Source organism: Mobula hypostoma, chromosome 5, assembly GCF_963921235.1.
Source record: "Mobula hypostoma chromosome 5, sMobHyp1.1, whole genome shotgun sequence".
Lineage (NCBI taxonomy): Eukaryota > Metazoa > Chordata > Chondrichthyes > Myliobatiformes > Myliobatidae > Mobula > Mobula hypostoma.
In genome coordinates, this window is record NC_086101.1 from 109,800,727 (window position 1) to 109,828,464 (window position 27,738).

At 44.5% G+C, this 27,738-nt stretch overlaps 1 protein-coding gene across 1 annotated transcript in view; it reads right to left on the bottom strand.

Annotated features, from left to right (window-relative positions):
• Positions 1 to 5,699: 5,699 nt before the first annotated feature.
• The window catches only part of LOC134347327 (uncharacterized), a 32,577-nt gene continuing 10,538 nt past the window's right edge, over positions 5,700 to 27,738 (bottom strand). Inside the window, exons 4-6 of the mRNA XM_063049722.1 lie at positions 14,338 to 14,415; positions 11,457 to 11,524; positions 5,700 to 6,763 (exon numbers count right to left, since the gene is read on the bottom strand). Of these exons, the coding sequence (XP_062905792.1) occupies positions 6,662 to 6,763; positions 11,457 to 11,524; positions 14,338 to 14,415 (248 nt within the window). The 3' untranslated portion in view covers positions 5,700 to 6,661. The remainder of the gene's footprint in view (positions 6,764 to 11,456; positions 11,525 to 14,337; positions 14,416 to 27,738) is intronic.

The window sequence follows — 27,738 nt, forward strand, 5'->3', positions numbered from 1 at the left end:
GGTTGACTCTGTGGTTAAGAAAGCATATGGTGCTTTCATCAATCATGGGATTGAGCTTAGGAGCTGAGAGGTAATGTTGCAGCTATATAGGACCCTAGTCAGACCCCACTTGGAGCACTGTGCCCACATCATACCACCATGAGACATAGGAGCAGAATTAGGCCATTCAGCCCATCGCGTCTGCTCCACCATTCCATCATGGCTGATCTTGGATCCCATTCAACCCCATATACCTGCCTTCTCAGCATAACCTTTGATGCCCTGAACAATCAGAAAATTATCAATTTTAATATACCCACAATCTTGGCCTCCACCGCGGTCTGCGGCAGAGCATTCCACAGATTCACCACTCTCTGGCTAAAAAAAATTCCTTCTTACCTCTGTTCTACAAGGTCACCCCTCAATTTGAAGCCCGTGCCCTCTAGTTCTGGACACCACCACCATAGGAACCAGCCTCTCCTCGTTCACCTTTTCCAAGTCCTTTCAACATTCAGTAGGATTCAAAAAGATCCCTCTACATTTTTCTAAATTCCAGTGAGTACAGGCCCAAAGCTGCCAAGCACTACTCATGTGTTAACCTCTTCATTTCCAGAATCATCCCTTGTGAACCTCCTCTGGACTCTCTCCAATGTCACCACACACCTTTCCGAGATATGTTGACAATACTCCAAGTGCGGCCTGACCGGTCTCTTATAAAGGCTCAGCATTATCTCCTTGATTTTATGTTCTATTCCCCTTGACATGGCATATAATGGTGATAATAACTGTAAATACCTGTAAGAAAATGGATCGCAAGGTTGTATGTATAACACATTTGTACTTTGTTAGTAAGTTTACTCAGAACTTTTATTCTGCTCCCCCCACACACACAAGAGGTAATTTAGGGACACTTCTGAAAGCCTGTCCATGACTCTGCTTTCACCACTCTCTCCAGCAGTGTGCCTCAGGTACTCACCATGCTCTGGCAGAGGAAGGTCCTCCTTTGACTCTGTTTGAATTTCCCTTCCCACCTCATTGTAAATATGTGTCCTTGTCCCGTGGGGGCGTGCCTTATTCTGATTGTCAAAAGCCATATGCATTCTGATTGGTTAGTTTAGAAGGTGCAGCTGCTTTTCCCATTGGATAGTTGCCTGGTGTCCAGTTTCAACTATCCTGGGTATATAAAGTAGCACATGGGAGGGGCTTGATCTTTTCTTTCTTTGTTTAAGACATGACCACTGGGAAGATATACTCTGCACGCACTTTTACCTAAGTATATTTGTTAAATGTACATATCTTTTTTGAATATTCTGCTTTGTAGTGTCTGTGACTTGGGGAACATGAATGTTTGGTTGAATTTTTACTGTTTGAAAATAAATGATTAATACATCTGTTTGAAATCAGTGCATTCCCTGTCTCACTTGCCGGACCTGCAGACCTGATTGTACATTGCACTTGGCACTGCGAGCAGGTTTGGGTTTTTGAGAAGAAATGCATTTCTTTAAGAGGTTATCTAAAAGAGAGGACCTTCGGTATGAGAGATGCAGAGTCCCAGGGTGGGCAGATAATAGTGCAGTCTTTGGAAGTCTCGCTAAGCTACTGAAGGGTTATGAATACCGGTAAATTGGTCAGACCAGGGTTAAGATGGGGCACTGCATTGTTTCTATACTTACATCATTTATTTTCCTAAAAAGATAGTTAGCAGGATGCTTTCTGGCTTTTTGCAACTAAAGCAAGACGTCCGTATAGAACAATAGTGAGCCTTAAGAATGAATTGGAAGATCACAGTATTATTCTGAGTGAATCACTGTTGCTGGCCCAGAGAAGGGCTACAAAGTTAGAAGATATGAATATACAGATAGCCTGGCAGCTAACAAGAGTGCAGAATTTAGTGGCAGTTCGAAGGGCTAGTTGGGAACCTGACCCGTTTAAGGTTCAAGCCATGTTGAGATGAGGCAATGATCCTACTAAGACTGGGAGATGGGGATATCTGGCTGGATGATGAAAATGAAGGAGAAAGAGCAGAGTGGATCCCTCAGTTCAATCCTCGAGATCATTACCTCTCCCTTGTGTGTCGGAAACAGTAGGGGCCAGGCCAGTGGTTATACACTCGCACACCTGCTGTTGGTGGGGGGGCATAGATCTGCAGCTTCTTCCTCTTGAGAAGGGGAGGGGGAGGAGGCTCAGGAATGTGTATGTGTGGGGGATGGTGTAATGGACACCTTGGATACAACAGAGCTCAGAGAATTCTCCATTAAGGAATGAGCGAGCTTCGTGGACAGGTACAGACAAAAGACTGGGGAGCCTTTGGCCGCGTGGTTATTGAGGTTACAGAATGAGAGAGGTACAAGAGTGAGCCTATCTGATAGAGAGATGGGTGCTTTAGGGAGCCCATCGTCCCAACACACAATCAGTAACGCCTGAGAACATTGCTTGCTTCCCCTGAGCATAGTGCATCACTATGGGTTCCAGTAATGACAGCCGCTAAACTTAGGTATCCCACTCTTATTGAATGGAATTTAAACCCCCAAGCAGAGTGGAGCACAATAGCAGAAGGTGCTAAGGTTTTACACCAGTGGGCTCTTACAACAGAAATATACTACGATAGTGGTAGCCCACTAGAGAATGTTAAGTTAACTTCTGGAATGGTGAGACACATGGTTACGGAGAACATTTTACCAATAAAAAGACTGTCTTTAATTGCACACCTACAAGTACAGCAATTCAATTAGACCGAGGTTTAGAGTATGTAGGGAAGGGGGCACACAGCAAAGAACAAAGGTTAGCTAAGCAGATGGAAGGTGGGGGAATCCCGTGTGTCCGGTACAGAAGTGAGTTTAGCGTTGCTTAAAGCTGGGGTTCCGGGGGAGCAGGTAAATGAGGTTCCAACCCCCATCCTCCATTCTTCAAGTCCTCTGCAGTTAAGGGTTCCTTTTGTCCTCTGCCAGATTCCTGAGTCCATTCAGGGTTCCCTGCAAAGAATATTGATTAATGTTCACCAGCAGTGGGAATCAGGGGGTGGTTAGTATATTCGTGCCTCATTGTTGTAGGGAGAGTGTCATTCGACCTGCATCCCTCTTCCCTGTAAATAGAGTGTGAATGATTTTAATGCAGAGAAATGTGATCTGTGACCACACGCATCAGTTTACTTTCTGTACATTAGACCTTTGAGAACACTTTGTGAATGTGTTGGGTCCCGCCCAGTTGCTTTTTCCTTATCAGTTGTTCTCTAATAAGTGCTGTTTCTCTGTGAGAAATTAACTGTCTGTATTAAGTTTTTGCAGTTCCATAGGAAGTTTTAAAGAAGAGGGGTACAGCCCGGGCTTTGTGTTTTGTGTTCTAATCGGTTACATGTCTATTATGTCTTAATCTGTTACTTTGGTACTTGTTTCCTCACCTGTTTTGTAATTAGTTTTAGGGATGACTCATTTTTCATAATGGTCATATGAAATTTGAGTTGAAATTTGGTAGAAATTTGGGCAACTTTATTTCGGATATCACTGGCTGGTGGCGTAGTGGCTTCAGCACTGGACTTTGGAGCGAAGGCTCCGGAGTTCGAATCCAGCTGGCTCCCTCGCACACTTTCCATCCGTGTTGGGTTGAGTGTCGAGCTAGCAACTCGGCCTCGTAAAAATAAGAAAGCCTGCTGAGAAAATGCCATCATGCCAGCGTCCTGATGATGCCACTCAGAGTTAAGGGCTTTTTTCTTCTTTCTTCTTCTTATTTCGGATATGAGATGCCCATATTTCAGAGGGAATTGAGCATTTGGGGAGCAATTCTTGCAGATTTATTGTTTTGTGTTTTCTAAATCTCCAGTGACTAATCAGGAGTGAATGCATTTGTACCTCCCTGCATTAAAGAATGGCAAAATGGTCAACACTGATTTGTGGTGGGAGATCCTGTTATACATTCCTGGAGGTGGCGTTTGAATTTGCACATGGGACCAAAGGGTCAGATTGCTGAATTTGTATAAAGACTCCTTACTACATCACAGAAGGGATGCCACTGATATCGATCACTTTGACGACAAAGAAAGGACTGTTGGGGGAAATTATCTGTCTTCTCGGATTTTGGAATTCTGTTTTGGGGGGAGCTGGGAAGAGGTAGTCTATTCCAGCCAGACTCAACTCAGAGTACGGTATATAAGGGTGGAGTACATGCTATAAGGGCTGGCATTTCCCCATATGTATAATTGGAATGTCCTGACTCTTAAAGTGATTTCTTAGAGTGTTGGTACGGGCGGTACATTGAGTACAGGTACAAGGTGACAAGGTGGAGGGAAAGTGTGAGCAAGAGCAGTATCCTGGGATGGCTGTGTCTATGCCATTTGGTGTTGTGATGCTGGGCACTTGTTGGAAGCTGAATGGCACTTACTGGATATGCAGTTCCTAAGCCTAGCCGTTGTTCCCACTGAGTGGCGCGGTTGATATGTGGTGCTGTATGTATGTATGCCGCCCCAGCGCCCTGAATGAGCACCTTGCCCATGCTGGTCGGTAAGAGGGCTATTACAAAGGAAGGATGGTTTGAATGACAGCCTTTCTCAGTGTGGTACAGCCAGACTGTCTCAGGAACTGCTCACAAAGGAAGGCGGCACTGGTGCTATTATCGGTGAAGAATGCTTCACCTACATTCCTGCTGGGTTGGTGAACATCACTCACCTGGTTGCTCATATCTCAGAGTCCAAGTAGAAAATTAAATGGGGGACCAACTCATTGGCTATTACACTCCATGGTGGGGCTGGTGGTCTTTTGGGGCACAGGGAAGCTAGTGGACTACTATAGCAGACTGGGAGTGACTATTGGGTTTACAGTACTGGGTGTTTTGTGTTTTATCTATAACTTAGTTGGGAGCTCAAGACAGTCATACTAGTGAGGGTTGGATCATCACGTTCACAACTTTTGAGGGGTGGAGTGTCGTGTGGGGGAGGTGCCTTATTCTGATTGTTGAAAGTTGCTTCCATTGTGATTGGTTAGTTTAGAAACCGCAGCTGCTTTTCCCATCGGATGGCTGCCTGGTGTCTTGTTTCAACTATCCTGGGTATATAAAATAGTACATGGGAGGGGGTTGCTCTCTTCTTCCTTTGCTTGAGACATGACCTTTGAGAAGGTGTACTCTGAGCACAATGAGCGAGTTTAGCCACAAGGCAGAAGAAGTTTCAGATCAGAGTTTTCCTTCTCCTAGAGGAGCTGCCAGCCTCGGCTGATGAGCCCCATCTGTCAGAAGTGACTGGTTTTTAGGCACCAGTAACCTGCCTTTGACCCTTCCCCTATCTGTAGAAATGGTTCCACTGGGCTTAGTGGCTAAACCACAGGTGATGGCCAGGAATTGGACTTGGTTGTCAGAGGCTATTTGAGTTGCACGCCATTTAAAAGATAGTGAGAGCTTGTCCTCACTACCACCCGCGGCTATGACAACCTTAGGAAGCACCCGACTGATACCCCATATAATTTACTACAGGTCAGTCACGCCCCCTTAACCTCCTCTGCTCCAGAAACGAACTGACACAGCCTCCGCATTTTTCCCATGTAACTGAAACACTCCTATCCCAGGCTACGTCCTGGTGAATTTCTTCTGCATCCTCCTCAGAAGAGTCATCTCTGCCTACTGCATGTATAAAGATAAAGATTAAAGACAAAATTTAGATTAAATTTTGGATAAAGATTAAAGACAAAGCTTTATTTATCACATGTACGTCAAAACATACAGAACAATGCCTCACTTGTGTCGAAGACCAACGTAATCAAAATGGATGCCTGGTACAGTGGTAGAGGCAAATACATTAGAGGCTTTTAAGAGACATTTGGATAGGCACGTGGATGTGAGGATGATGGAGGGATATGGACGTGGTGTAGGTAGGAGGGATTGGTGTTTGGGGGTTTTGATTTGTTTTGTAGCTGGTTTGGCACAACACTGTAGGCCGAGTGGCCTGCTCCTGTGCTGTACTCTTACAATCTATTTATCTGTTTATGCACAAGTGTTGCCACGCTTCCGGTGCCACATGACATGCCCACAACTTACTAATCCCACCCCATAAGTCTCTGGACCGTGCGTGGCGACTGGAGCACACAGAGGAAACCCACGTGGTCATGGGCAGAACATGTACACACCTTAGAGTCAGCGGCAGGGTTTCAAACTGGCTTGCTGGTGCATCAAACTGGCTTGCTGGTGCATCAAAATGCTGGCCACTGCACGACCATGCCAAGGGTAAACTCAAAGCTGTCTAGCCTGTCTAGTTAGAAGGTTTACGGTCACGATAGTGGTGAGGAGATGGAAATTGTGTGCTGGGCTGGAGTGCGAATTGATGCAGAACCAGCAGGAAGACGTGATCGAAAATACCAATGGTGAATGGATTTTTGACGGGACCTCGTGAGGGATTTCAATCCATGCAGACGAGCTGGAAAGAATTTCAGTGCTAAGGGGGGAGAACAGGGTGGCTGTCACAAGAGAGGACACAGGCTAAGATTGGAGTGAGATTTGTTGACTGCAAAGTGGTCAGAAATTCAGCAATGCTGTGTAGAGTTTCTGACTCTGAATCTCTTACCCATCGTGCACCCAGTTCTAAACCAGCCAGGATCCCTCACACTGCTCACCAAGAGCACTGGTTGCCTGGAAAGGACAAAGCTCAGACGTGCCCTGCTGATCCGTTTCTCACAGAGTCCCCGTGCGCAGGATGTACTCCGAGTCAGATTTCTGAGTAGATGGCTTGCCCGCTGGATCTGGCTGGCTGCTGAGCTGGTGTCGAGATGTACACAGGCTGCAGGATTCCCGGGTCCAACCTGGAGACCTGTAGCAGACGGGGAAGTTAATGCCCATGCCCAGGGTGTGAATGGGGGAGGAGGGGGGTGTGGTGTTGCTGGTTATGCCAGTGGGGTTCAGGGAACAGGGGGAATCCCATGGTTCCAGATTCGAAATTCTAGTTTATTTCTCAAGTATACACATCGTTTGTGTCAACCAGCACATTCCAGGGTGTGTTGGGACCAGTTCGCAAGGACGTGCAAAGGATATTTCCTATAGTTAGGGAGCTTTGGACTGAAGGGCACAGCCTCAGAGTAGAAGGACATCCCTTTAGAATTGAGATGAGGAATTATTTCCTGAGCCGGAGGGTGATGAATCTGAGGAATTCATTGGCACAGAGGGCTGTAGAGGCTACAGCACTGGATCTATTTAAAGCCAAGGCTGATAGGTTCTTGATTAGTAAGTGTGTCAAAGGTTATGGGTAAAAGACAGGAGAATGTGGTTGAGAGGGATTAGCAATCAGCCGTGATGGAATGGTTGAGCAGACTCAAAGAGCACAGTGGCATAAATCTTATGATCACACATTCCAGGACTAACACAGCATGTCTGCCATAACAACACAGAACACAAGTAACAAAATAATAACAGCAAGAAAACAAGCCCCTTTCCTTCCTACCATCCACTGATATACAGTCCTTTAACCCCAGGACAAGTCTCCAGCGGACACAGACATGGGCCTGCAGATACCAGGCTTTGACCTCCACAGTGGATTCTTAGAGATATGTAGACTTGGCTCCGGCCCTGATGTTGCCTCAACGGCCAAGAGTCCAGTCTGGGAGCTCTCCATGCACTGGGTGAGGGGTGGGGGGCATGGTGTGAAGTCAAACACCCAGCGTGTTAACTACCACACTCTCCCATTTGATCCCATCCCTCATACTGATGGATGGGAATGTTCATCCACCGCAATTAATGTTATCTTATCTTCCCCATCTGACTCTGGTCTGGGATGCAAGATGGCCCCAGTGAACCATGGTGACATTCTGCAGACCACATACAAACTTCTAAATATACCTTTTTTGAATTACTCTCATTGCAATCTTTAGCATATATGATTTCCCTTTAAGATTTATTACTAGTACTTCTTTCTTTTCTTTTGTACTTACACCATCTGTTGTCTCTTGTACAGTGGAAGTTTACCATATTTGATATGGTCTTTCATTAATTCTATTATGTTTCTGGGATTTACTGTCTATGCCACATGAAAATGAATCTCAGGGTTGCATGTGGTGACTTTTATGTACTTTGATAATAAATTTACTTTGAACTTTCAATCGTTGAAAGGGAACTTCAATCTGTGTATTCCCCTGTCTCCCTTCCCTCTTGTTCCATTACCCATTCTGGCTCCCCACCTACCTCTTCTCTTTGCCATGCCCTGGTGCTCTCCTAACTCTCTTTTTCTCATTGCCCAGCCTCCTCTCCTATCAGATTCATTCTTCACCAGCCTTTACCCTTTCACACTTATCACCCCCAATTTCTTACTTCATCATCCCTCCCCCACCTACCTGGCTTCACACATCACCTTCTAGCTTGTACGACTTCAAGTCCCCCTACCATCATATACAAGCTTCTACCCGCTTCCATTCAGGTCCTGATGAACAGTCCCAACTCAAAACATTGACTGTTCATTCATTTCAATAGAGCTGCTGTGAGTTTCTCCACAATTTTGTGTCTGTTACTCCATACCTGTTTTGTGATGCCTGGAGTGTGTGATGGGAAAATGTAGAGGGAGCTACATCCTGTTTCTGACCCTGGGAGAGTGTGATGAGACAGTGTGGAGAGAGCTTCACCCCCACGTCTGACCCTGGGTGTGGGTGATGGGAGAGAGTAGAGGGAGTTTCACTATGTTTGACCCTGGCAGTAATTGCTGGGATCTTGTAGAGGGAGCTTTACTCTTTGTCTGACCCTGGGAAGGTATGAAGGGACAACGCAGAGGGAGTCTCACTCTGTGTCTTACCCTGGGAGTATATGATGGGACAGTCTAGGGGAAGCTTCACTCTGTGTTTGACCTTGGATGTATGTGATGGGACAGTGTAGAGGGAGCTTCACTCTGTGTCTGACCCTGGGAGTGTGTGATGGGACAGTGTAGAGGGAGCTTCATCCTGTGTCTGACCCTGTGACTGTGTGATGGGACAGTATAGAGGGAGCTTCACTCTGTGCCTGACCCTGGGAGTGTGTGATGGGACAGTGTAGAAACAGCTTCACTCTGTTACTGTCCATGGAGCTTTCCCTGGTGATGGGACAATATAGAGGAAAGTACGCTCGGTGCCTGATCCTGTTAATGTGTGATGGGACAGGGTAGAGGGAGCAACACTCTGTGTCTGAACCTATGTGGTATGATGGACATTGTAGAGGGAACTTCTCTCTGTGTCTGAACTAGGGAGTGGTGATGGGACAGAGTAAATGGAGTTTTGCTCTATGTCGGACCCTGACCCTGTGATTAATTGATGGGATCATGCAGAGAGAAGTTAACTCCTTATCCGACTCTGGTAATGTGTGAAGGGAGAACGGAGAGGGAGTTTCACTCTGCTGACCCAGGGATCATGTGATGGGGCAGTGTAGAGGGAGCTTCACTCTGTGTCTGACCCTGGGAGTGTGTGATGGGACAGTGTAGAGGGAGCTTCACTCTGTGTCTGACCCTGGGAGTGTGTGATGGGACAGGGTAGAGGGAGCTTCACTCTGTGTCTGACCCTGTGAATGTGTGATGGGACAGTGTAGAGGGAGCTTCACACTGTGTCTGACCCTGGGAGTGTGTGATGGGACAGTGTAGAGGGAGCTTCACTCTGTGTCTGACCCTGGGAGTGTGTGATGGGACAGTGTAGAGGGAGCTTCACTCTGTGTCTGACCCTGGGAGTGTGTGATGGGACAGTGTAAATGGAACAACAGTCTATGTCTGATTCATTCTGTGTATGACACAGGGAGTGTGTGATTGGATAGGGTATAGTGTGCTTCACCCTCTGTCTGACCTTGAGAGTGTGTGATGGGAATGTGCAGAAGGAGATTCACTCTCTATCTCACCAAGGGAGTTGAGGGAGCTTTATGCCATTTGTGACCCTGAGAGTGTGTGATGGGAAATGTAGAGTGGGCATCATTTTTTGTCTGTGCTTGGGACAATATAGAGGAAGCTACACTTTGTGTCTGACCCAGTGAGTGTGTGATGGGACAGTGTTGAGAAAGTTTCACTCTATATCTGACCCTGCAAGTCTGTTTTGGGAAAATATAGAGAGTGCTATAATCTGTGTCTGACCGTGGGGAGTGTGATGGACATTGTAGAGGCAGTTTCACGCTGTGTCTGAAGTAACGAGTATGTGATGGGACAGGACCGAGGTAGTCTCACTCTGTGTTGGACAGTGCAGAGTGTGTAATGGGACAGTGTAGAGGTAGTTTCACTCTGTGTCTGATCCTGGGAGAGTGTGATGGGATATGGCAGTGGGAGCTTCACTCTGTTTCTGACCCTGTGATTAATTGATGGGATCATGCAGAGAGAAGTTAACTCCTTATCCGACTCTGGTAATGTGCGAAGGGAGAACGGAGAGGGAGTTTCACACTGTTGACCCAGAGATCGTGTGATGGGATAGTGTAGAGGGAGCTTCACTCTGTGTCTGATCCTGGGAGTGTGTGATGGGACAGTGTAGAGGAAGTTTAACTCTGTGTCTGACCCTGGGAGTGTGTGATGGGCAAGGTAGAGGGAGCTTCACTCTGTGTCTGACCCTGTGAATGTGTGATGGGACAGGGTAGAGGGAGCTTCACTCTGTGTCTGATCCTGTGAATGTGTGATGCGACAGTGTAGAGGGAGCTTCACTCTGTGTCTGACCCTGGGAGTGTGTGATGGGCAAGGTAGAGGGAGCTTCACTCTGTGTCTGACCCTGTGAATGTGTGATGGGACAGGGTAGAAGGAGCTTCACTCTGTGTCTGAACCTGGGTGTGTGTGATGGGGCAAGGTGGACGGAGCTTCATTCTGTATCTGACCAGGATGTGTGTTTTGGAACAGTGTAGACAGAGGTTGACGCTGTGTCTGACCTTGGGTGTACGTGATGGGGCAATGTATGGGAGCATCGCTCCATGTCTGACCTTGGGAGTATGTGATGGAAAAATGTAGAGAGAACTTCACTCTGTGTCTGTCCCTGGGACTGTGTGATGGGACAATGTAGAGGAAGGTACACTCCATGTCTGATACAAGGAGTGTGAAATGGGAGAGGGTAAGGTGTGCTTCACTTTGTGTCTGACCCTGGAATTGTGTGAGTAAACAGTGTAGGGGGAGCTTCATTTCATGTCTGTCCCTGGGAGTGTGTGAAGGGACAGTGTCGAGGAAGCTTCACAATTGTTTGACTCCGGGAGTGTGTAATGGGACAGTGTAGAGGGAGCTTCACTCTGTGTCTGACCCACAGCGTGTGTGTTGAGACAGTGTGATGGGAGCTTCACTATGCGTCTGACCCTGGGGGTGCATGATGGGAGCGTGTAGAGGGAGTTTCACTCTGTGCCTGACCCTAGGGAAATTTGGAATATTTCAAATAACATTTTGGGCAGAGATGCCTCACAGATGTTTGATGTGATTGCCTGGGAACTCAGTAAGTGCAGCTGTCAAAATGGAAATATTGGGTCGTTTACTGATGGGAACTGATCCCGAGATTGGGCGGGTAGATGTACTACAAACCAAGGAAGTGTCAGAAGCCTGTCAAACTTACGTTGTCCTCAGCTGACTTGGAGAAATGGTCAACTCCTTGATTGTTGCTTGGAGATCCTGATAATAGTCCTGTAAAGAAAGTATGCATTTTGATGGACAGGAAGGAGAGCAGGTCGGTGCAAGACCACTGGGGACGCGTTCTCTCTAGTCTCTCGAACTCAACAGCATACCAGCCAGTCTCCTTGCCTCTTGAAACTTCCCCAGCTCACTCTCTGTCTGAGAGCGGACAGTTGGTTCCAGGGATGGTGGGCTGTAAGCGTTTCAGCTGAGAGCAGAAAGATCATTAACTTAAACAGAAATTTTTTTTTTAAAAACACAGAAGGTGGTATGTACATTTTGAATAAAAGCTGCCAGAGGAAGTGGTTGAGGCAAGTATAATAACAAATTCTGGACAGATATGTGGATTGGAAAGGTTTAGAAGGTTCTGGACCAGTTGGGCTTGGATGGTGCATCGTAGTCAGTATGTATCAGGTGAGCCTGCTGCTGTACTGTATGACTCCAAATGACTCTGAGTAGGCTTGAGGTTAGGAGACTGAAGGGAGATCTCATTGAAGCTGATCAAGTTCTTCAACGGTTTCACAGGCTGGATTCAGAGAGCACGTCTCTGTTGTCTGTGCTGTCGGGGATATCTACGTTCGGTGGCCATTTCATCAAGTGGTGCCTAATAAAGTGGCCAGAGTGGTGGAACCCAGTGTGATCTTCTGCTGTGGCACATCACGCGCTTGAAGGTTCGATGTGCTGTGCATTCAGTGATGCGCTTCTGCACACCGCTGTTGTAACGTGTGGTTATCTGAGTTACCGGCATCTTCTCACCTTCCTGTCAGCAGGAACCAGTCTGGCCATTCTCCTCTCACCTCACCTATTAACAGGACCTTTCTGCCCACACAACTACCGCTCACAGGATGCTTTTACTGTTTCTCACACCATTCTCTGTAAACCCTAGAGAATGTTAATGCATCAACATCCCCAGAGATCAGCAGTTTCTGAGATACACAAACCATTCTGTCTGGCACAAATGGTCAAAGTCACTTGAATCCCATTTAGAAAAATAGAGATCTACAGCACATTACAGACCCTTCGGCCCACAATGTTGTGCCAACCATGTAACCTGCTCTAGAAACTGCCTAGAATCACCCCACCCTATAGCCCCCTACTTTACTCAGCTCCATGTACCTATCTAAGAGTCTCTTAACAGACCCTATTGTATCCGTCTCTACCACCATCGCTGGCAGTGCATTCCACACACTCATCATTCACACACTGATCATTCACACTCATCACACTCGGTACCTATTTCCAGGCACCTTAAAACTGCGCCCCCTCGTGTTAGCCATTTCAGCCCTGGGAAAAAGCCTCCGGCCATCCACCTGATCACTGTCACTCATCTCTCTTTCCCCATTTTGATGTTTGGTCTGAACAACAACTGCTCCTCTTGACCATGTTTGCATGCTTTTATGCATTGGGTTGCTGCCGCAGGATTGGCTGATTAGATATTTGCATTAATGAGCAGGTGGGCAGGTCTACCTGCTAAAGAGGCCACGGACTGCAGATGCCATAGTTCAGAATCAGGGGTGGGTCATTAGGACTGAGAGAAGGAGAAACAGCTTCACTCTGTGTTCAGTGAATCCTTGGAATTGTTCCCTCCAGAGGGCTGTGATATATCCATAACAGAGACTGAGGACTTGAAGAAGGTAGAGAGCACATGGGGGCACCAAGAGCAAAATGCTGGAGGAACGCAGCAGATCAGGCAGCAACTGTGGTGGGAAACAGATGGTCGATGTTTTGAGTCGCGACCCTGCCTCAGGAATCAAGAGATGTTTCTAGAAAATGGTGCTGATCAAGAAAACCAGCACGGTGGCACAGAGGGAGACCATTCAGCCCATTGGTGCCAGGGCAAGGCTTCCGGTACGATGGCGGCATGCTTGCTCGCAGCGGCCTCTCCCGGTTGCAAGTGTGCGTCGTAAACAATTTTCCTGTGATCACAAGGTCCTGTTGGACTTTGGTCATACAAAATAATGCACGTCAGGTTGATTGTTTCATTGGTGAGACCGATGTCAGGGGAGGTGCATGACCTTGGTTGTTGCGCAGACCAGGGCCTCACGCTGCGGCAAAGCCTGTTACAGCCACCCGGGGGAGGATGTCCCGGGGCAGTGTGGGAGTGAACAGAGTTGCAGCGGGCGTGCGGGAATCTGTGGTGGATTGGAGACTGGCTCTCCCATTGGTGCTGTCCCCCAGTGTTCACTCCCTAGAAACAAAATTGGCATCAATCTTCAGGCCATGCCACTGTTTCTGTTATTTTGTGACTGCATGCGCTCTCTTAAATATATATGCTGGGTGCTGTGTGTGACTGAATGTACAGTGCTTTGCATCTTGGTCTCGGAGAAACGCTGTTTCGTTTGGTTGTATACATATGTATGGTTGAATGACAATAAACTTGAACTCCCTACAAAATTGGGGGCTCATCCGGGATTTGAACCCAGGACCTCTTGCACCCCAAGCGAGGTGCCTTGTAGAAGGCAATCTACAAGCTGGATTGCCTTCATCTGCAGTGAGAGGAGGAACTACTGAGTGCTTGCTCTTGCAGAAACGGGGCTCCAAGACGACATCAATCTTCAGGCCATGCCACTGTTTCTGTTATTTTGTGACTGTATGTGCTCTCTTAAATATATATGCTGGGTGCTGTGTGTGACTTAATGTACAGTGCTTTGCATCTTGGTCTCAGAGAAACACTGTTTCATTTGGCTGTATACATATGTATGGTTGAATGACAATAAACTTGAACTTCAGTGATGGAGCAAGGCTCAATGCACTGGATAAACAAGCATCACCCTATCTGACGGGCTTAGTAAATATGGCAGTTCAAAAGCAATTAAACCAGATACCTTCAGGCCTGATCTGATATTCCCCTGTCTGTATCAACAGTGCTGAAGTGGAGACGGTTGGGAGCTCCAAGTTCCCAGCTGTGAACAGCAGAATCATATCAGAATTTGTTTAATATCATCGGCATATGTCATGAAATTTGTTGTCTTTACTGCAGCTGTACAATGCAATACAGAATAATAGAGAAAAAACTGTGAATTACAGTAAATATCTGGTTAGATTTAATAAGTAGTGCAAAAAAAATAGTCAGGTAGTGTTCATGGGTTCAAAGTCCAATCAGAAAGGAGGAAGCTGTTCCTAAATTGCTCAGCATGTGTCTTCAAGCTCCTGTACCTCCTCCCTGATGGCAACAAGTGATGGGGAGGGGTGTGTGGGTGATCACCAACTGTTTGTCCTGGTTCAGCCATATTGACACTACAGCCAAGAAAGTTCACCAGTGCCTCTACTTCCTCAGAAGGCGAAGAGAATTCGGCATGTCACCAATTTTTACAGATGCACCAGGGAAGCATCTCGTCTTCGTCATAGCTCTGGGTGCCAACTGCTTGGCCAGAAACCGCAAGAAATTGCAGAGAACTGTGAACGCAGCCCATCTATCATACAAACCAGCCTTCCCTTCACTGCCTCGGTCTACACCTCCCACTGCCTTGGGAACAGAGCCAACATAATCAAGTCTCCCACTCGGGACATTCTCTCTTCCCCCTTCTCTCATCAGGCAGAAAACACATAAGCCTGAAAGATTCACCATCAGGCCCAAGGACAGCTTCCAGTCCACTAATATTGGATAATTGAATGGAACTCTCATATAGTGTAGAGCAATCCTTACTCTTCATGTAACGCATGTACTCTGTCCTGGGCGAGTGTGATGGACAGTACAGAGAGAGCTTTTTTATGTGTCAAACCCTGGGAGTGTGTGACCGGACAGTGTGGAGGGATCTTCACTCTGTGCCTGACCCTGGGAGTGTATGATGGGACAGTGTAGAGGGAGCTTCACTCTATGTCTGACCCCGTGAGTGTGTGAAGGGACAGTGTAGAGGGAGCTACACTCTGTGTCTGACCCCATTTTGTACAAAAATACACTTATTACAAATTTAAAGCCTATACTAATGAACAATCATATTACAAACTGCAAGATCAGAAATATCAAAACAAATATACATTGAAGTAACACATTCCCATCCTCATCAAATATGACATTTAATCTAACACCTATATGTTACCCGTGAATACCACAGCTAACCGAGCACGTACAGTACATACTCCTTGAACTTTGCCAGGCAGTCAGCCAGGTCAGAACCCTCAGCTGCCCATCTCCAGGGCCCACAGATGGCTAATCTTTACCAGTCCTAGGTGCAACTTAAGACCATCTGAAGACCATAAGACACAGGAGCAGAATTAGGTCACTCGAACCATCAAGTCGGCTCTGCTATTTGATCATGGTTGATCCAGTTCCCTCCCAACCCAATTCTCCTATTTTCTCCCCATAAGCTTTCATTCCCTTACAAGAAACTATCAACCTCCACCTTAAATACACCCAATGTCTTGGCCTCCATAGCCACCTGTGGCAACAAATTTCACAGATTCAACACCCTCAGGCTAAAGATACTCCTACGTATCTCTGTTATAAATGGACATCCCTCTATTCTGAGGCTGTGCCCTCTGGTCTGAGATTCACTCTCAATAGGAAACTTCCTGTCCATGTCCATTCTTTTGAGATCTTTCAATATTCAACAGGTTTCAATGAGATCCTCCCTCATTCTTCTAAAACTGCAGCCAACTGGGCACAGACCCAGAGCCATCAACCGCTCCTTGTATGACAAGTTTTTATCCCGGAATTATTTTCATGAAGCTTTGAACCCTCTTCGATGAGATAAGGGGCCAAAAACTTCTCACAATACTCCAAATGAGGCCTCACTAATACCTTATAAAGATTCAACATTACATCCTTGTTTTTATATTCTAGTCCTCTTGAAATGAATTCTGACATTGCATTTGCGTCCTCATCACTGACTCAACCTGCAAGTTAACCTTTAGGGAATCCCACATGGGGCTTTCTTTACATCTCAGATTTTTTCATCTTCCCCCCATTTAGATAATAGTCTGCTATTTTGTTCCTTCTACCAAAGTGCATGACCATACACTTCCTGACACTGTATTCCATCTGCCACTTCTTTGTCCATTCTCCTAATCTGTTTAAGTCCTTCTGTTTCCTCAACACCTTTTGCCCCTCCATCTACCTTTGTATCATCTGCAAACTTGACCACAAAGCCATTAATTTCATTATCCAAATCATTGATATATAACATAAAAAGAATTTGTCCCAATACAGACTAGTGTGGAACATCACTAGTCAATGGCAGCCAATCAGAAATTCCCAATCTTTATGTCCTGCCAATCAACCAATGCTCTTTCCATTCAATTATCTTTCCTTTAATACGATGGGCTCTCATCATTCTAAGCAGCTTCAAAGTCCTTCTGAATATACAAGTACACAATATCCACCAATTCTCCTTTGTCTATACAAAGAATTCCAACTGATTTGTCAGGTAAGCTTTTCCCTTAAGGAAAACATATTGATTTTGGGCTATTTTATTATGTGCCTCCAAGTACCACAAAACTTTATCCTTAAAATTGACTCCAACATCTTCCTAACCTCAAGGTTCAGGCTAACTGGCCTATAATTTCTTTTCTTCTGACTCCCTCCCTTCTTGAAGAGTGGAGTGATATTTGTAATTTTCCATCCTCCAAAACCTTGCCAGAATCTAGTGATTATTAAAAGATCATTATTAATGCCCCCACAATCTCTTTGGTCATCTCTTTCAGAACCCTGGGGTGTAGTGGACTTATCTACTGTCAGAACTTTCAGCTTCCCAGCATTTTCTCTCTACTTCACTCCATGTCTGATCCTGGGAGCATGTGATGGGACAATGTGGAGGGAGCTTCTCCTGAATCTGACCCTGGGAGTGTGTGATGGGACAGTGTAAGGGGAGCTTCACTCTGTTATTGATCCCAGTCATTTGAGATGGGAGAGCATAGAGGGTGCTTAACTCAGTGTCTGACCCTGGGATCATGTGATGGGATGATCTAGAAGGAACTTCATTCAGTGTCTTACCCTGGGAGTGTGTGATGGGACTGTATAGTAGACATTTCACATTATGCCTGATCCCTCCTTGGACAAAAAAAGCATGTATTAAACCTCTACACTAATCTAGAATCATATTACAAACTGAAAGACCAGAAGAATCATAACTAATATACATTAATATGCAAGAGCTTTGACCAGAGACCAATCTAGACATCAGAAGTTTGAGAGGAGGGTGTTTTAATCAGATCCACTGCCTGAGTATTAAAAGCAGTGGGTCGCGGCAGCTCTGATCAGTGACCAGTTGGTGTTCCGCATTGATTAACAAGAGCAAAGTAAAGGAAGGCCAGGGCAAGCACAGTGGCCATCATTGCAGCAGCCATCATCAGAGTGTTGATCTTGAGGCTTCAACTCTTCGAGTCTTCAGTGAAGAGAGGTTTCAGTCAGAGAGAGAAAAGAAAAGCTCCAGGTTAAGTTTTTTTTTCTCCTCCCATTCTTTATATCTGCACAGCTAGGACAGTGGAGATGCCAGGCAAGATAGTTGAAAGCTCCTCTTATGGGATGTGAGAAGGCAGGGAGACCTCCAGTGTCCCTGATGACTACAATTGCGGGAAGTGCACCAAGCTGCACCCTCTAATGATCCGTGTTAAGGAGCTGGAGCCGGAACTGCATGAACTCCAGATCATTCGGGAGGCTGAGGGGGTGACAGATAGGACATATAGAGAGGTAGCTACACCTAAGGTGAAGGACACAGGAAACTGGGTGACAATCAGGAAGGGGAAAGGGGTTAGGGAGCCAGTGCAGAGTACTCCTGCGGCCATCCCCCTCACAACAGGTATATCACTTTGAATACGTTTGGGGGGGGGGGAGGAGGGTTGATCGAACAGAGGAAAGTCACAGTGGTCTGAGTCTGCCTCTGATTCAGAAGCGAAGGGGAGAGAAGAGGTACACTATGGTGATAGTGATTCATTAGTTAGGGGAATGAACAGGAGGTTCTGTGTGTGAGAACAAAATTGTTGGATGGTACATTGCCTCCAGGGTACCAGGGCCCAGGACGTCTCAGATCGAGTCCTCAGCATTCTGAGTGAAGGGTGAACAGTCGAGGTAGTGGTCCATGTAGGTACCAATGAGCTGGGTAGGATGAATGATGAGTTTCTGCACAGGGAGTTCCGGGAATTAGGTGCAAAGTTAAAGGGCAGAATCTCCAGGTTTGTGATTTCAGGATTGCTACCTGTGCTAGTGAGTCCAGAACTAGGAAGATTATACAGTTTAACACGTGGCTAAGGAGTTGGTGTAGGACGGAGGGCATCAGATTTTTGGATCATTGGGCCCTCTTCCAGGCAAGGTGGGACTGTACAGAAGGGACGGTTTGCACCTGAACTGCAAGGGGACTAATATCCTAGGAGGAAAGTTTGCTAATGCTGCAGGGTGGGGTAGAATTGAAGGGGGATGGGAACCAGAATGCTAGAACTGTCAGTGGAGCAGTTGAGGCTGGTAGCTGTTGGTAAGACCTCAGACAAAGTCAGGAATCAAAAGGTTGAGCATGGTGCGACAAGTGTCTTCAGCTCCATATATTTCAATGCAAGAAGTACTGTAGGAAAGACGGATGAGCTCAGGGCATGGATCAACACCTGGAATTATGATGTTTTAGCCATTAGTGAGACTTGGTTGCAGGAGGGGCAGGACTGGCAGCTCAGCATTTCGGGGTTCTGTTGTTTTAGACGTGGTAGAGTAGGGGGGATAAAGGAGAAGGGTGGCGTTACCAGTCAGGAAAAATATCACGGCAGTGCTCCATCAGGACAGACTGGAGAACTTGACTAGCGATGCATTATGGGAGGAACAGAGAAATGAGAAAGGTATGACCACGTTAATGGGGCTATATTACAGAACACCCAATAGTCTGAGGTATTGAGAGGAGCAAATTTGTAGAGAAATCACAGACTGTTGTAAGAAACATAAGTTTGTTATAGGAGGTGATTTGAACTTTCCACATATTGACTGGGAATCTCATACTGTAAAAGGACTCGATGGGATAGAGTTTGTTAAATGTGTTCAGGAACGTTTCCTTCTTTAGTACGTCTAAGTCCCAACAAGAGAGTGTGGGATATTGGATCTGCTAGTAGGGAATGAGACAGGGCAAGTAACAGAAGTTTGTGTGTCCAGTGACCACAATGCCAGCAGTAAATTTGTAAAGAGAAAGGTATGGTCCACAGGTTGAGTTTCTAAATTGGAGAAAGGCCAAAGTTGATGGTCTCAGAAATGATCTGGCAAGTGTGGATTGGGACAGGCTGTTTTCTGGCAAAGCAGGAGGCCTTTAAACATTTAATTTTGAGAGTTCAAAGCTTGTAGGTGCCTGTCAGAATAAAAGGTAAAGATAACAAGTGTAGGGAAGCCTGGTTTTCAAGCGATATTGACGCCCTGGTTAAGAGAAGAAAGGATGTGCATAGCAGGTATAGGCAAGTAGGAACAAATGAGGTGCTTATGGAGTACAAGAAATGCAAGCAAACACTTAAGAAAGAAATCAGGAGGGCTAAAAGTTGGCATGAAGTTGCTCTAGCAGACAAGGTGAAGGAGAATCCTAAGGGATTCTACAGGTATGTTAAAAGCAAAAGAATTGCAAGGGACAAAATTGGTCCTCTGGAAGACCGGAATGGTAATCCATGTGTGGAACCAAAACAGACGGGGGAGATCTTAAATTAATTCCTTGCCTCTATTTACTCAGGAGAGATAGAGAGTCTTTACAAGTGAGGCAAAGTGGCATCAACTTCATGGGCCCTCTCCAGATTACAGAGGAGGAGGTGTTTGCTACCCTGAGGCAAGTCAGGGTGGATAAATCCCCAGGGCCTGGCAAGTGTTCCCTTGGACCCTATGGGAGGTAAGTGCAGAAATTGTCGGGACCTAGCAGTGATATTTAAAACATCCTTAGTGACAGGAGAGGCACCAGAGGACTGGAGGATAATCAATACTGTTCTGCTGTTTACTAGACACTAGACACTAGAATACTACAGCACAGTACAGGCCCTTCGGCCCTCGATGTTGTGCCGACCCATATATTCCTTAAAAGAATGAACTAAACCCACACTACCCCGTAACCCTCTATTTTTCTTTCATCTATGTGCCTGTCCAAGAGGCTCTTAAATACCTTTAATGTTTTAGCCTCCACCACCATCCCTGGCAAGTCATTCCAGGAAGCCACAACCCTCTGTGTAAAAAACTTACCCCTGATGTCTCCCCTAAACTTCCCTCCCTTAACTTTATATATTTGCCCTCTGGTGTTTGCTATTCATGCCCTGGGAAACAGGCACTGGCTATCCACCCTATCTATGCCTCTCATAATCTTGTAGACCTCTATCAAGTCTCCTCTCATCCTTCTACGCTCCAAAGAGAAAAGTCCCAGCTCTGCTAACCTTGACTCATAAGACTTGTTTTCCAATCCAGGCAAATTCCTGGTAAATCTCCTCTGCACCCTCTCCATAGCTTCCACATCCTTCCTGTAATGAGTGACCAGAACTGAACACAATACTCTAAGTGTGGTCTCACCAGAGATTTGTAGAGTTGCAACATGACCTCTCTACTCTTGAACTCAATCCCCCTATTAATGAAGCCTAGCATCCCATAGGCCTTCTTAACTATCCTATCAACCTCTGCAGTGACCTTGAGGGATGTATGGATTTGAACCCCAATGTCCCTCTGTTTATCCACACTCTTAAGTAACCGACCATTAACCCTGTACTCAGCTTTCTGGTTTGTCCTTCCAAAATGCATCACCTCACACTTATCCAGATTGAACTTCATCTGCCACTTTCTGCCCAACTCTACATCCTGTCTATATCCTCTTGTAACCTTCGACAACCTACAGCTCCATCCACAACTCCTCAAATCTTCATGTCATCTGCAAACTTACTCACCCATCCTTCTGCCTCTTCATCCAGGTCATTTATAAAAATCACAAAGAGCAGGGGTCCCAGGGCAGATCCTTACAGCATTCCACTAGTCACCGACCTCCAGGCAGAATTCTTTCCTTCCACTACTACCCTCTGCTTTCTTCCTGTAAGCCAATTTTTTATCCAAACAGCCAAGGTTCCACTGATCTCATGCCTCATGACTTTCTGGATGATTCTTTCGTGGGGGACCTTGTCAAATGCCTTGCTAAAATCCATATAGACCACATCTACTGCATTACTCTCATCAATTCCTTTTGTTACCTCTTCAAAAAACTCAATTAGGCTCATGAGTCACGACCTTCCCTTCACAAAGCCACGTTGACTATCCTTGAGTAGACTGTATTTCTCCAAATGCTCGTAGATCCTATCCTTAAGAATCCTTTCCAATAGTTTGCAGACCACCGACGTAAAACTCACCGGTCTATAGTTCCCAGGATTCTCGCTATTACCTTTTTCAAACAAGGGAACTACATTTGCCATTCTCCAATCCTCCGGCACCTCCCCTGCAGCAAAAGAGGATTCAAAGATCATAGCTACTGCTCCACTAATCTCTTCTCTCACTTCCCACAGCAACCTGGGGTATATCACATCCAGCCCTGGGGATTTACCAATCTTGATGTTTTTAAGAAGATCCAACACTTCTTCTTCCTTAATCCCCACATTGTCCAGCACACAGGCCTGTTCTACTTCGACCTCACCCTGATCAAAGTCCTTTTCACTTGTGAATACTGAAGCAAAGTATTCATTTAGGACCTCCCCAACCTCCTCAGCCTCCAGGCACATATTGCCTTCTTTATCCTTTAGCGGCCCCACCTTCATTCTTGTCATCCTTCTGTTCTTCACATACGCATAGAATGCCTTGGGGTTCTCCTTAATCCTACATGCCAAGGCCTTCTCATGCCCCCTTCGAGCTCTCCTAAGTCCTTTCTCAAGCTCCTTCCTGGCTACCCTATATTTCTCATGAGCCCCTCCTGCTTCATGCTTCTAATATCTAACATATGCTTCCTTCTTCCTCTTGACGAGTTGCCTCACGTGTTTTGTCAGTCACAGTTCCCTTTTCCTACCATTTTTCCTTGTCTCAGTGGGACAAACCTATCCTGATCCCAGCACAAGTGGTCCCCAAACTTCCTCCACATTACTTCTGTGCTTTCACCATTGACCATCTGTTTCCAATTTACTCTCGCTAGTTCCTGCCTCGTCCCTTCATAGTTAGCCCTTCCCCAATTAAGCACTTTCCCATTTTGTCTGTTTTTATCCTTTTCCATAGCTATGCTGAAGCTAAGGGAGTGTGGTCACACTCACCAAAATGCTCCCCCACCAAGAGGTCTGCCACCTGATCAGGTTCATCACCCAGAACAAAATCCAGTATGGCCTCTCCTCTCATTGGCCGGTCCACATACTGTGTCAGGAATCCTTCTTGAACACACCTGACAAATTCAGCCCCATCCATCCCCCTTGCAGTCAGGAGGTACCAGTCAATATGAGGGTAGTTGAAATCTCCCATAACTACAACCCTGTATTTCCTGCACCATTCTAAAATCTGCCTGCTTATCTGCTCCTCGGTGTCCCGAGGGCTATTTGGGGGCCTACAGAATACTCCCAGCACAGTGATTGATCCCTTCCTGTTTCTGACTTCCACCCACACCGACTCAGTGGACACTCCCTCTGCAGCGTCCTCCCTTTCTATAGCCGTGATACTATCCCTGACCAGGAATGCTATTCCACCCCCCTTTTCTACCTCCCATCCTATTCCTTTTAAAACACCTAAACCCCGGTACCTGCATCAGCCAATCCTGCCCTTCCTCCAGCCAAGTTTCAGTAATGGCCACAACATTGTAGCTCCACATACTGATCCATGCTCTAAATTCAATCCCTTTATTCCTAATACTCTTAGCACTGAAATAGACACATTTCAATCCCTCTAACTGTCTACATTTACGTTTTGTCCCCTGCCTGTTCTTCCTCACCAGCTCAGATCACATAGCATCATGCCCTTGTCCTTCTACCCTAATCTCTGCACTCACATTCTGATTCCCACCCCCCTGCCAAACTAGTTTAAACCCTCCCCAACAGCTCTAGCAAACCTGCCCGCCAGGATATTGGTCCCTTTCCAGTTCAGGTGCAACCCGTCCTTTTTGTACAGGTCAGACCTTCCCCAGAAGAGATCCCAATGATCCAGAAATCTGAACCCTTGCCCCATGCACCAACTCTTCAACCATGCATTCATCTGCCATGACTTCCTGTTCCTACCCTCTCTGTCTCATGGCACAAGCAGCAATCCCGAGATTATCACCCTTGAGGTCCTGCTTTTTGACTTCTTTCCTAACTCCCTATATTCCTTCTTCAGGACCTCATCCCTACTCCTATCTATGTCATTGGTCCCCACGTGGACCAGGATATCTGGCCGCTCACCCTCTCTCCTGAGAATACCAAGAACTCGATCCGAGATATCGCAGACCCTGGCACCAGGGAGGCAACAGACCATCCGGGATTCTTGATCTCCCCCACAGAACCTTTTATCTGTCCCTCTAACGATCGAATTCCCTATCACCACTGCTCTCCTCTTTTCCCTCCTTCCTTTCTGAGCTGAGGGTCCAGTCTCGGTGCCAGAGACGTGACCACTACAACTTGTCCCTGGTAGGTCGTCTCCACCAACAGTATCCAAAACGGTATACTTATTGTTGATGGGAACGGCCACAGGGGTGCTCTGCTCTTTCTGTCTATTCCCCTTCACTCTCCTGACAGTCACCCAGTTACCTGTCTCCTGACTTTTAGGGGTGACTATCTCCTTGAAACTCTGTTCTATTACTGCCTCCACCTCCCGAATGATCTGAAGTCCATCTAGCTCCAGCCCCAGTTCCCTAACTCAGTTTAACAGGAGCTGCAGCTGAATGCACCTATTTCAGATGCAGTCATCAGAGACAATTGTGCTGTCCCTGACTTCCCACACCTTACAATCGGAGCAATTGACCGCCCTGTCTACTGCCTCCATTACCAACTCCTTTCTTTTTAAATCTTTTTATTAAGTAAGTATACAAAAAAGGTAAGCCATATAAACATTAATACAATGTTAAAGTATAATAAAATTCCAAAAGATAACAATACCAAAAAGAAAATACTACAAACAATGTAATTTAAGCATAAGAAACCAAGATAACATAATAGTATACTAAATTTTATATATATCAATGGAAAAAAAGAAAAAAAAAACCCCAAAAAAAAACCCACCGTGCAGCTAACTAAAAGCAAAGCAAAGCAATGGGCTAACTTGAAACCAAACAGAGTTAAACTTAAAATCACGTCCTCAATCCCGACCTCCATTAAAACAGTGAAAAAAAACAAGAAGGGTAAATATTACATTAAATGAAAATATCGAATAAAAGGTCCCCAAATCTGTTCAAATTTAAATGAAGAATCATAAAGGTTACTTCTAATTTTCTCCAAATTCAAACATAAAATCGTCTGAGAAAACCAAAAAAAGGTAGTTGGAGCATTAAGCTCTTTCCAATGTTGTAAAATACATCTTTTCGCCATTAAAGTAAGAAATGCAATCATTCTACGGGCTGAAGGGGAAAGATTACTAGAAATTTTAGGTAGTCCAAAGATAGCAGTAATAGGGTGAGGAGAGATATCTATATTTAATACCTTAGAAATAATATTGAAAATATCTCTCCAAAAAGTTTCCAAAGTAGGGCAAGACCAAAACATATGAGTTAAAGAGGCTATCTGCCCCGAACATCTATCACAGAAAGGATTAATATGCGAGTAAAAACGCGCTAACTTATCTTTGGACATATGTGCTCTATGAACCACTTTAAATTGAATTAGGGAATGTTTAGCACAAATAGAGGAAGTATTAACTAATTGTAAAATCTGCCCCCAATCATCCACAGAAATGGTAAGCCCCAATTCCTGTTCCCAATCTACCCTAATCTTATCAAATGGAGCTTTCCTAAGTTTCATAATAATATTATAAATCATAGCCGATGCACCTTTCTGACATGGATTAAGGTTAATTATCGAATCTAAAATATATATAGGAGGAAGCATTGGAAAGGAAGAAAGTATAGTACTTAGGAAATTTCTAACTTGTAAATATTCTTGATAAGTTATATTTATTAGATAATTGTTCAAAAGACATAAGGGAACCATCTAAAAATAAATCCAAAAACCGTAAAATACCCTTAGTCTTCCAAGTTTGAAAAGCGCGATCCGTAAAAGAGGGAGGAAAAAATATGTTACCTAAAATAGGAATCGCTAACCCGAATTGATTAAGATCAAAAAATTTTCTGAATTGAAACCAAATACGCAAAGCATATTTAACTATCGGGTTAGAGACCTGCTTAAGGCGTTTCGAATCAAAAGGAAGAGAGGAACCTAAAATAGAACCAAGTGTATAACCCTGAACAGATTGTAATTCCAATGCTACCCATTTAGGAATAGATAGTATGTCCCGGTCAAGTAACCAAAATTTCATATGTCGAATATTAATAGCCCAATAATAAAATCTAAAGTTAGGTAATGCTAAACCTCCATCTCTCTTAGCTTTCTGTAAATGTATTTTACCCAGTCTCGGATTCTTATTCTGCCAAATAAATGAAGAAATTTTAGAGTCAACTTTATCAAAAAAAAGATTTAGGAACGAAAATTGGTAATGCCTGAAACACATATAAAAATTTTGGCAAAAAAAACATCTTAACTGCATTAATACGACCAATCAAAGTTAAATATAAGGGAAACCATTTAGATGAAAGTTGAGTAATATGGTCTATTAATGGTAAAAAGTTAGTCTTAAATAAATCTTTATGTTTACAAGTAATTTTAATCCCAAGATATGAAAAGTAATTATTAATCAATTTAAATGGATATTTATAATATAAGGGAAGATGTTTATTAATCGGAAAAAGTTCACTCTTACTAAGATTTAATTTATAACCTGAGAAAAGACCAAATTGTGCTAATAACTCTAAGACAGCAGGAATGGATCTCTCAGGATTAGAAATATATAAAAGTAAATCATCAGCATAGAGTGATAATTTATGGGACTTTAATCCCCGAGTTATCCCAGTAATATTTGAAGATTCTCGAATAGCAATTGCAAGAGGTTCTAATGCAATATCAAATAATAGGGGACTAAGAGGACAGCCTTGTCGAGTACCACGAAAGAGAGGAAAAAAAGGTGAGTTTAAAGAGTTAGTACGAACCGAGGCTACAGGGGAGTGATATAACAGTTTAATCCAGGATATAAATTTCAAGCTAAAATTAAACATTTCAAGCACCTTAAATAAATAAGGCCATTCTACTCTATCAAAAGCTTTCTCGGCATCTAAAGAAATAACACACTCAGGAACATTTTGTGAGGGAGTATAAACGATATTTAACAATGTACGAATATTATAAAAAGAGTAACGACCTTTAATAAAACCCGTTTGGTCTTCCGAAATAATAGAAGGAAGTACTTTTTCTAGTCTATTTGCTAATAACTTAGAAAAAACTTTAGAATCAACATTTAATAAAGATATTGGTCTATAAGATGCACATTGAGCAGGGTCTTTATCCTTCTTTAGTATTAAAGAAATTGATGCTCTATTAAAAGATTCCGGAAGTTTACCAAGTTTCAAAGAAGCCTCAAAAACCTTATAGAGCCAAGGAATCAATAAAGAAGCAAAACATTTATAAAATTCAACGGTAAACCCATCAGGGCCAGGAGCTTTCCCCAGATTCATAGAAAAAATAACATTCTTAATCTCATCCATTGTAATGGAAGTATCTAATAAAGAAAACATATCCTGTGAAATCTGAGGGAAGTCTAACTTATCTAAAAAATCATTCATATATTTAGAATCTCGAGGAGACTCTGATTGATATAAAGAAGAATAAAAATCACAAAAGGTTTGATTAATCCCCACATGATCCAATATCAATCGATCATTTTGGTTATAAATCTGATTGATTTGAGATTTAACATAATTAGATTTCAATTGATTAGCCAGCAGCTTGCCAATTTTATCACTGTGAACATAAAAATCACTTCTTGTTTTCTTTAATTGGTTTACAATCGAGGACGAGAGTAGTAAACTGTGTTCCATTTGAAGTTCAGTTCTTTGTTTGTATAGCTCCTCAGAAGGAGCCATAACATATTTCTTATCAATTTCTTTAATCTTGTCCACAATTGCCATCTCCTCCTGCTTCTGTTTCTTCCTCAAAGCAACGGAATACGAAATAATCTGACCCCGAATATAGGCTTTAAAAGTGTCCCAAAGAGTGTTAACCGAAATATCTTCTGTATGGTTAATTGTAAAAAAAAGCTCAATCTGTTCATTCATAAAATTAACAAAGTCCGAGTCCTGAAGCAACAGCGAATTAAAACGCCATTGTCT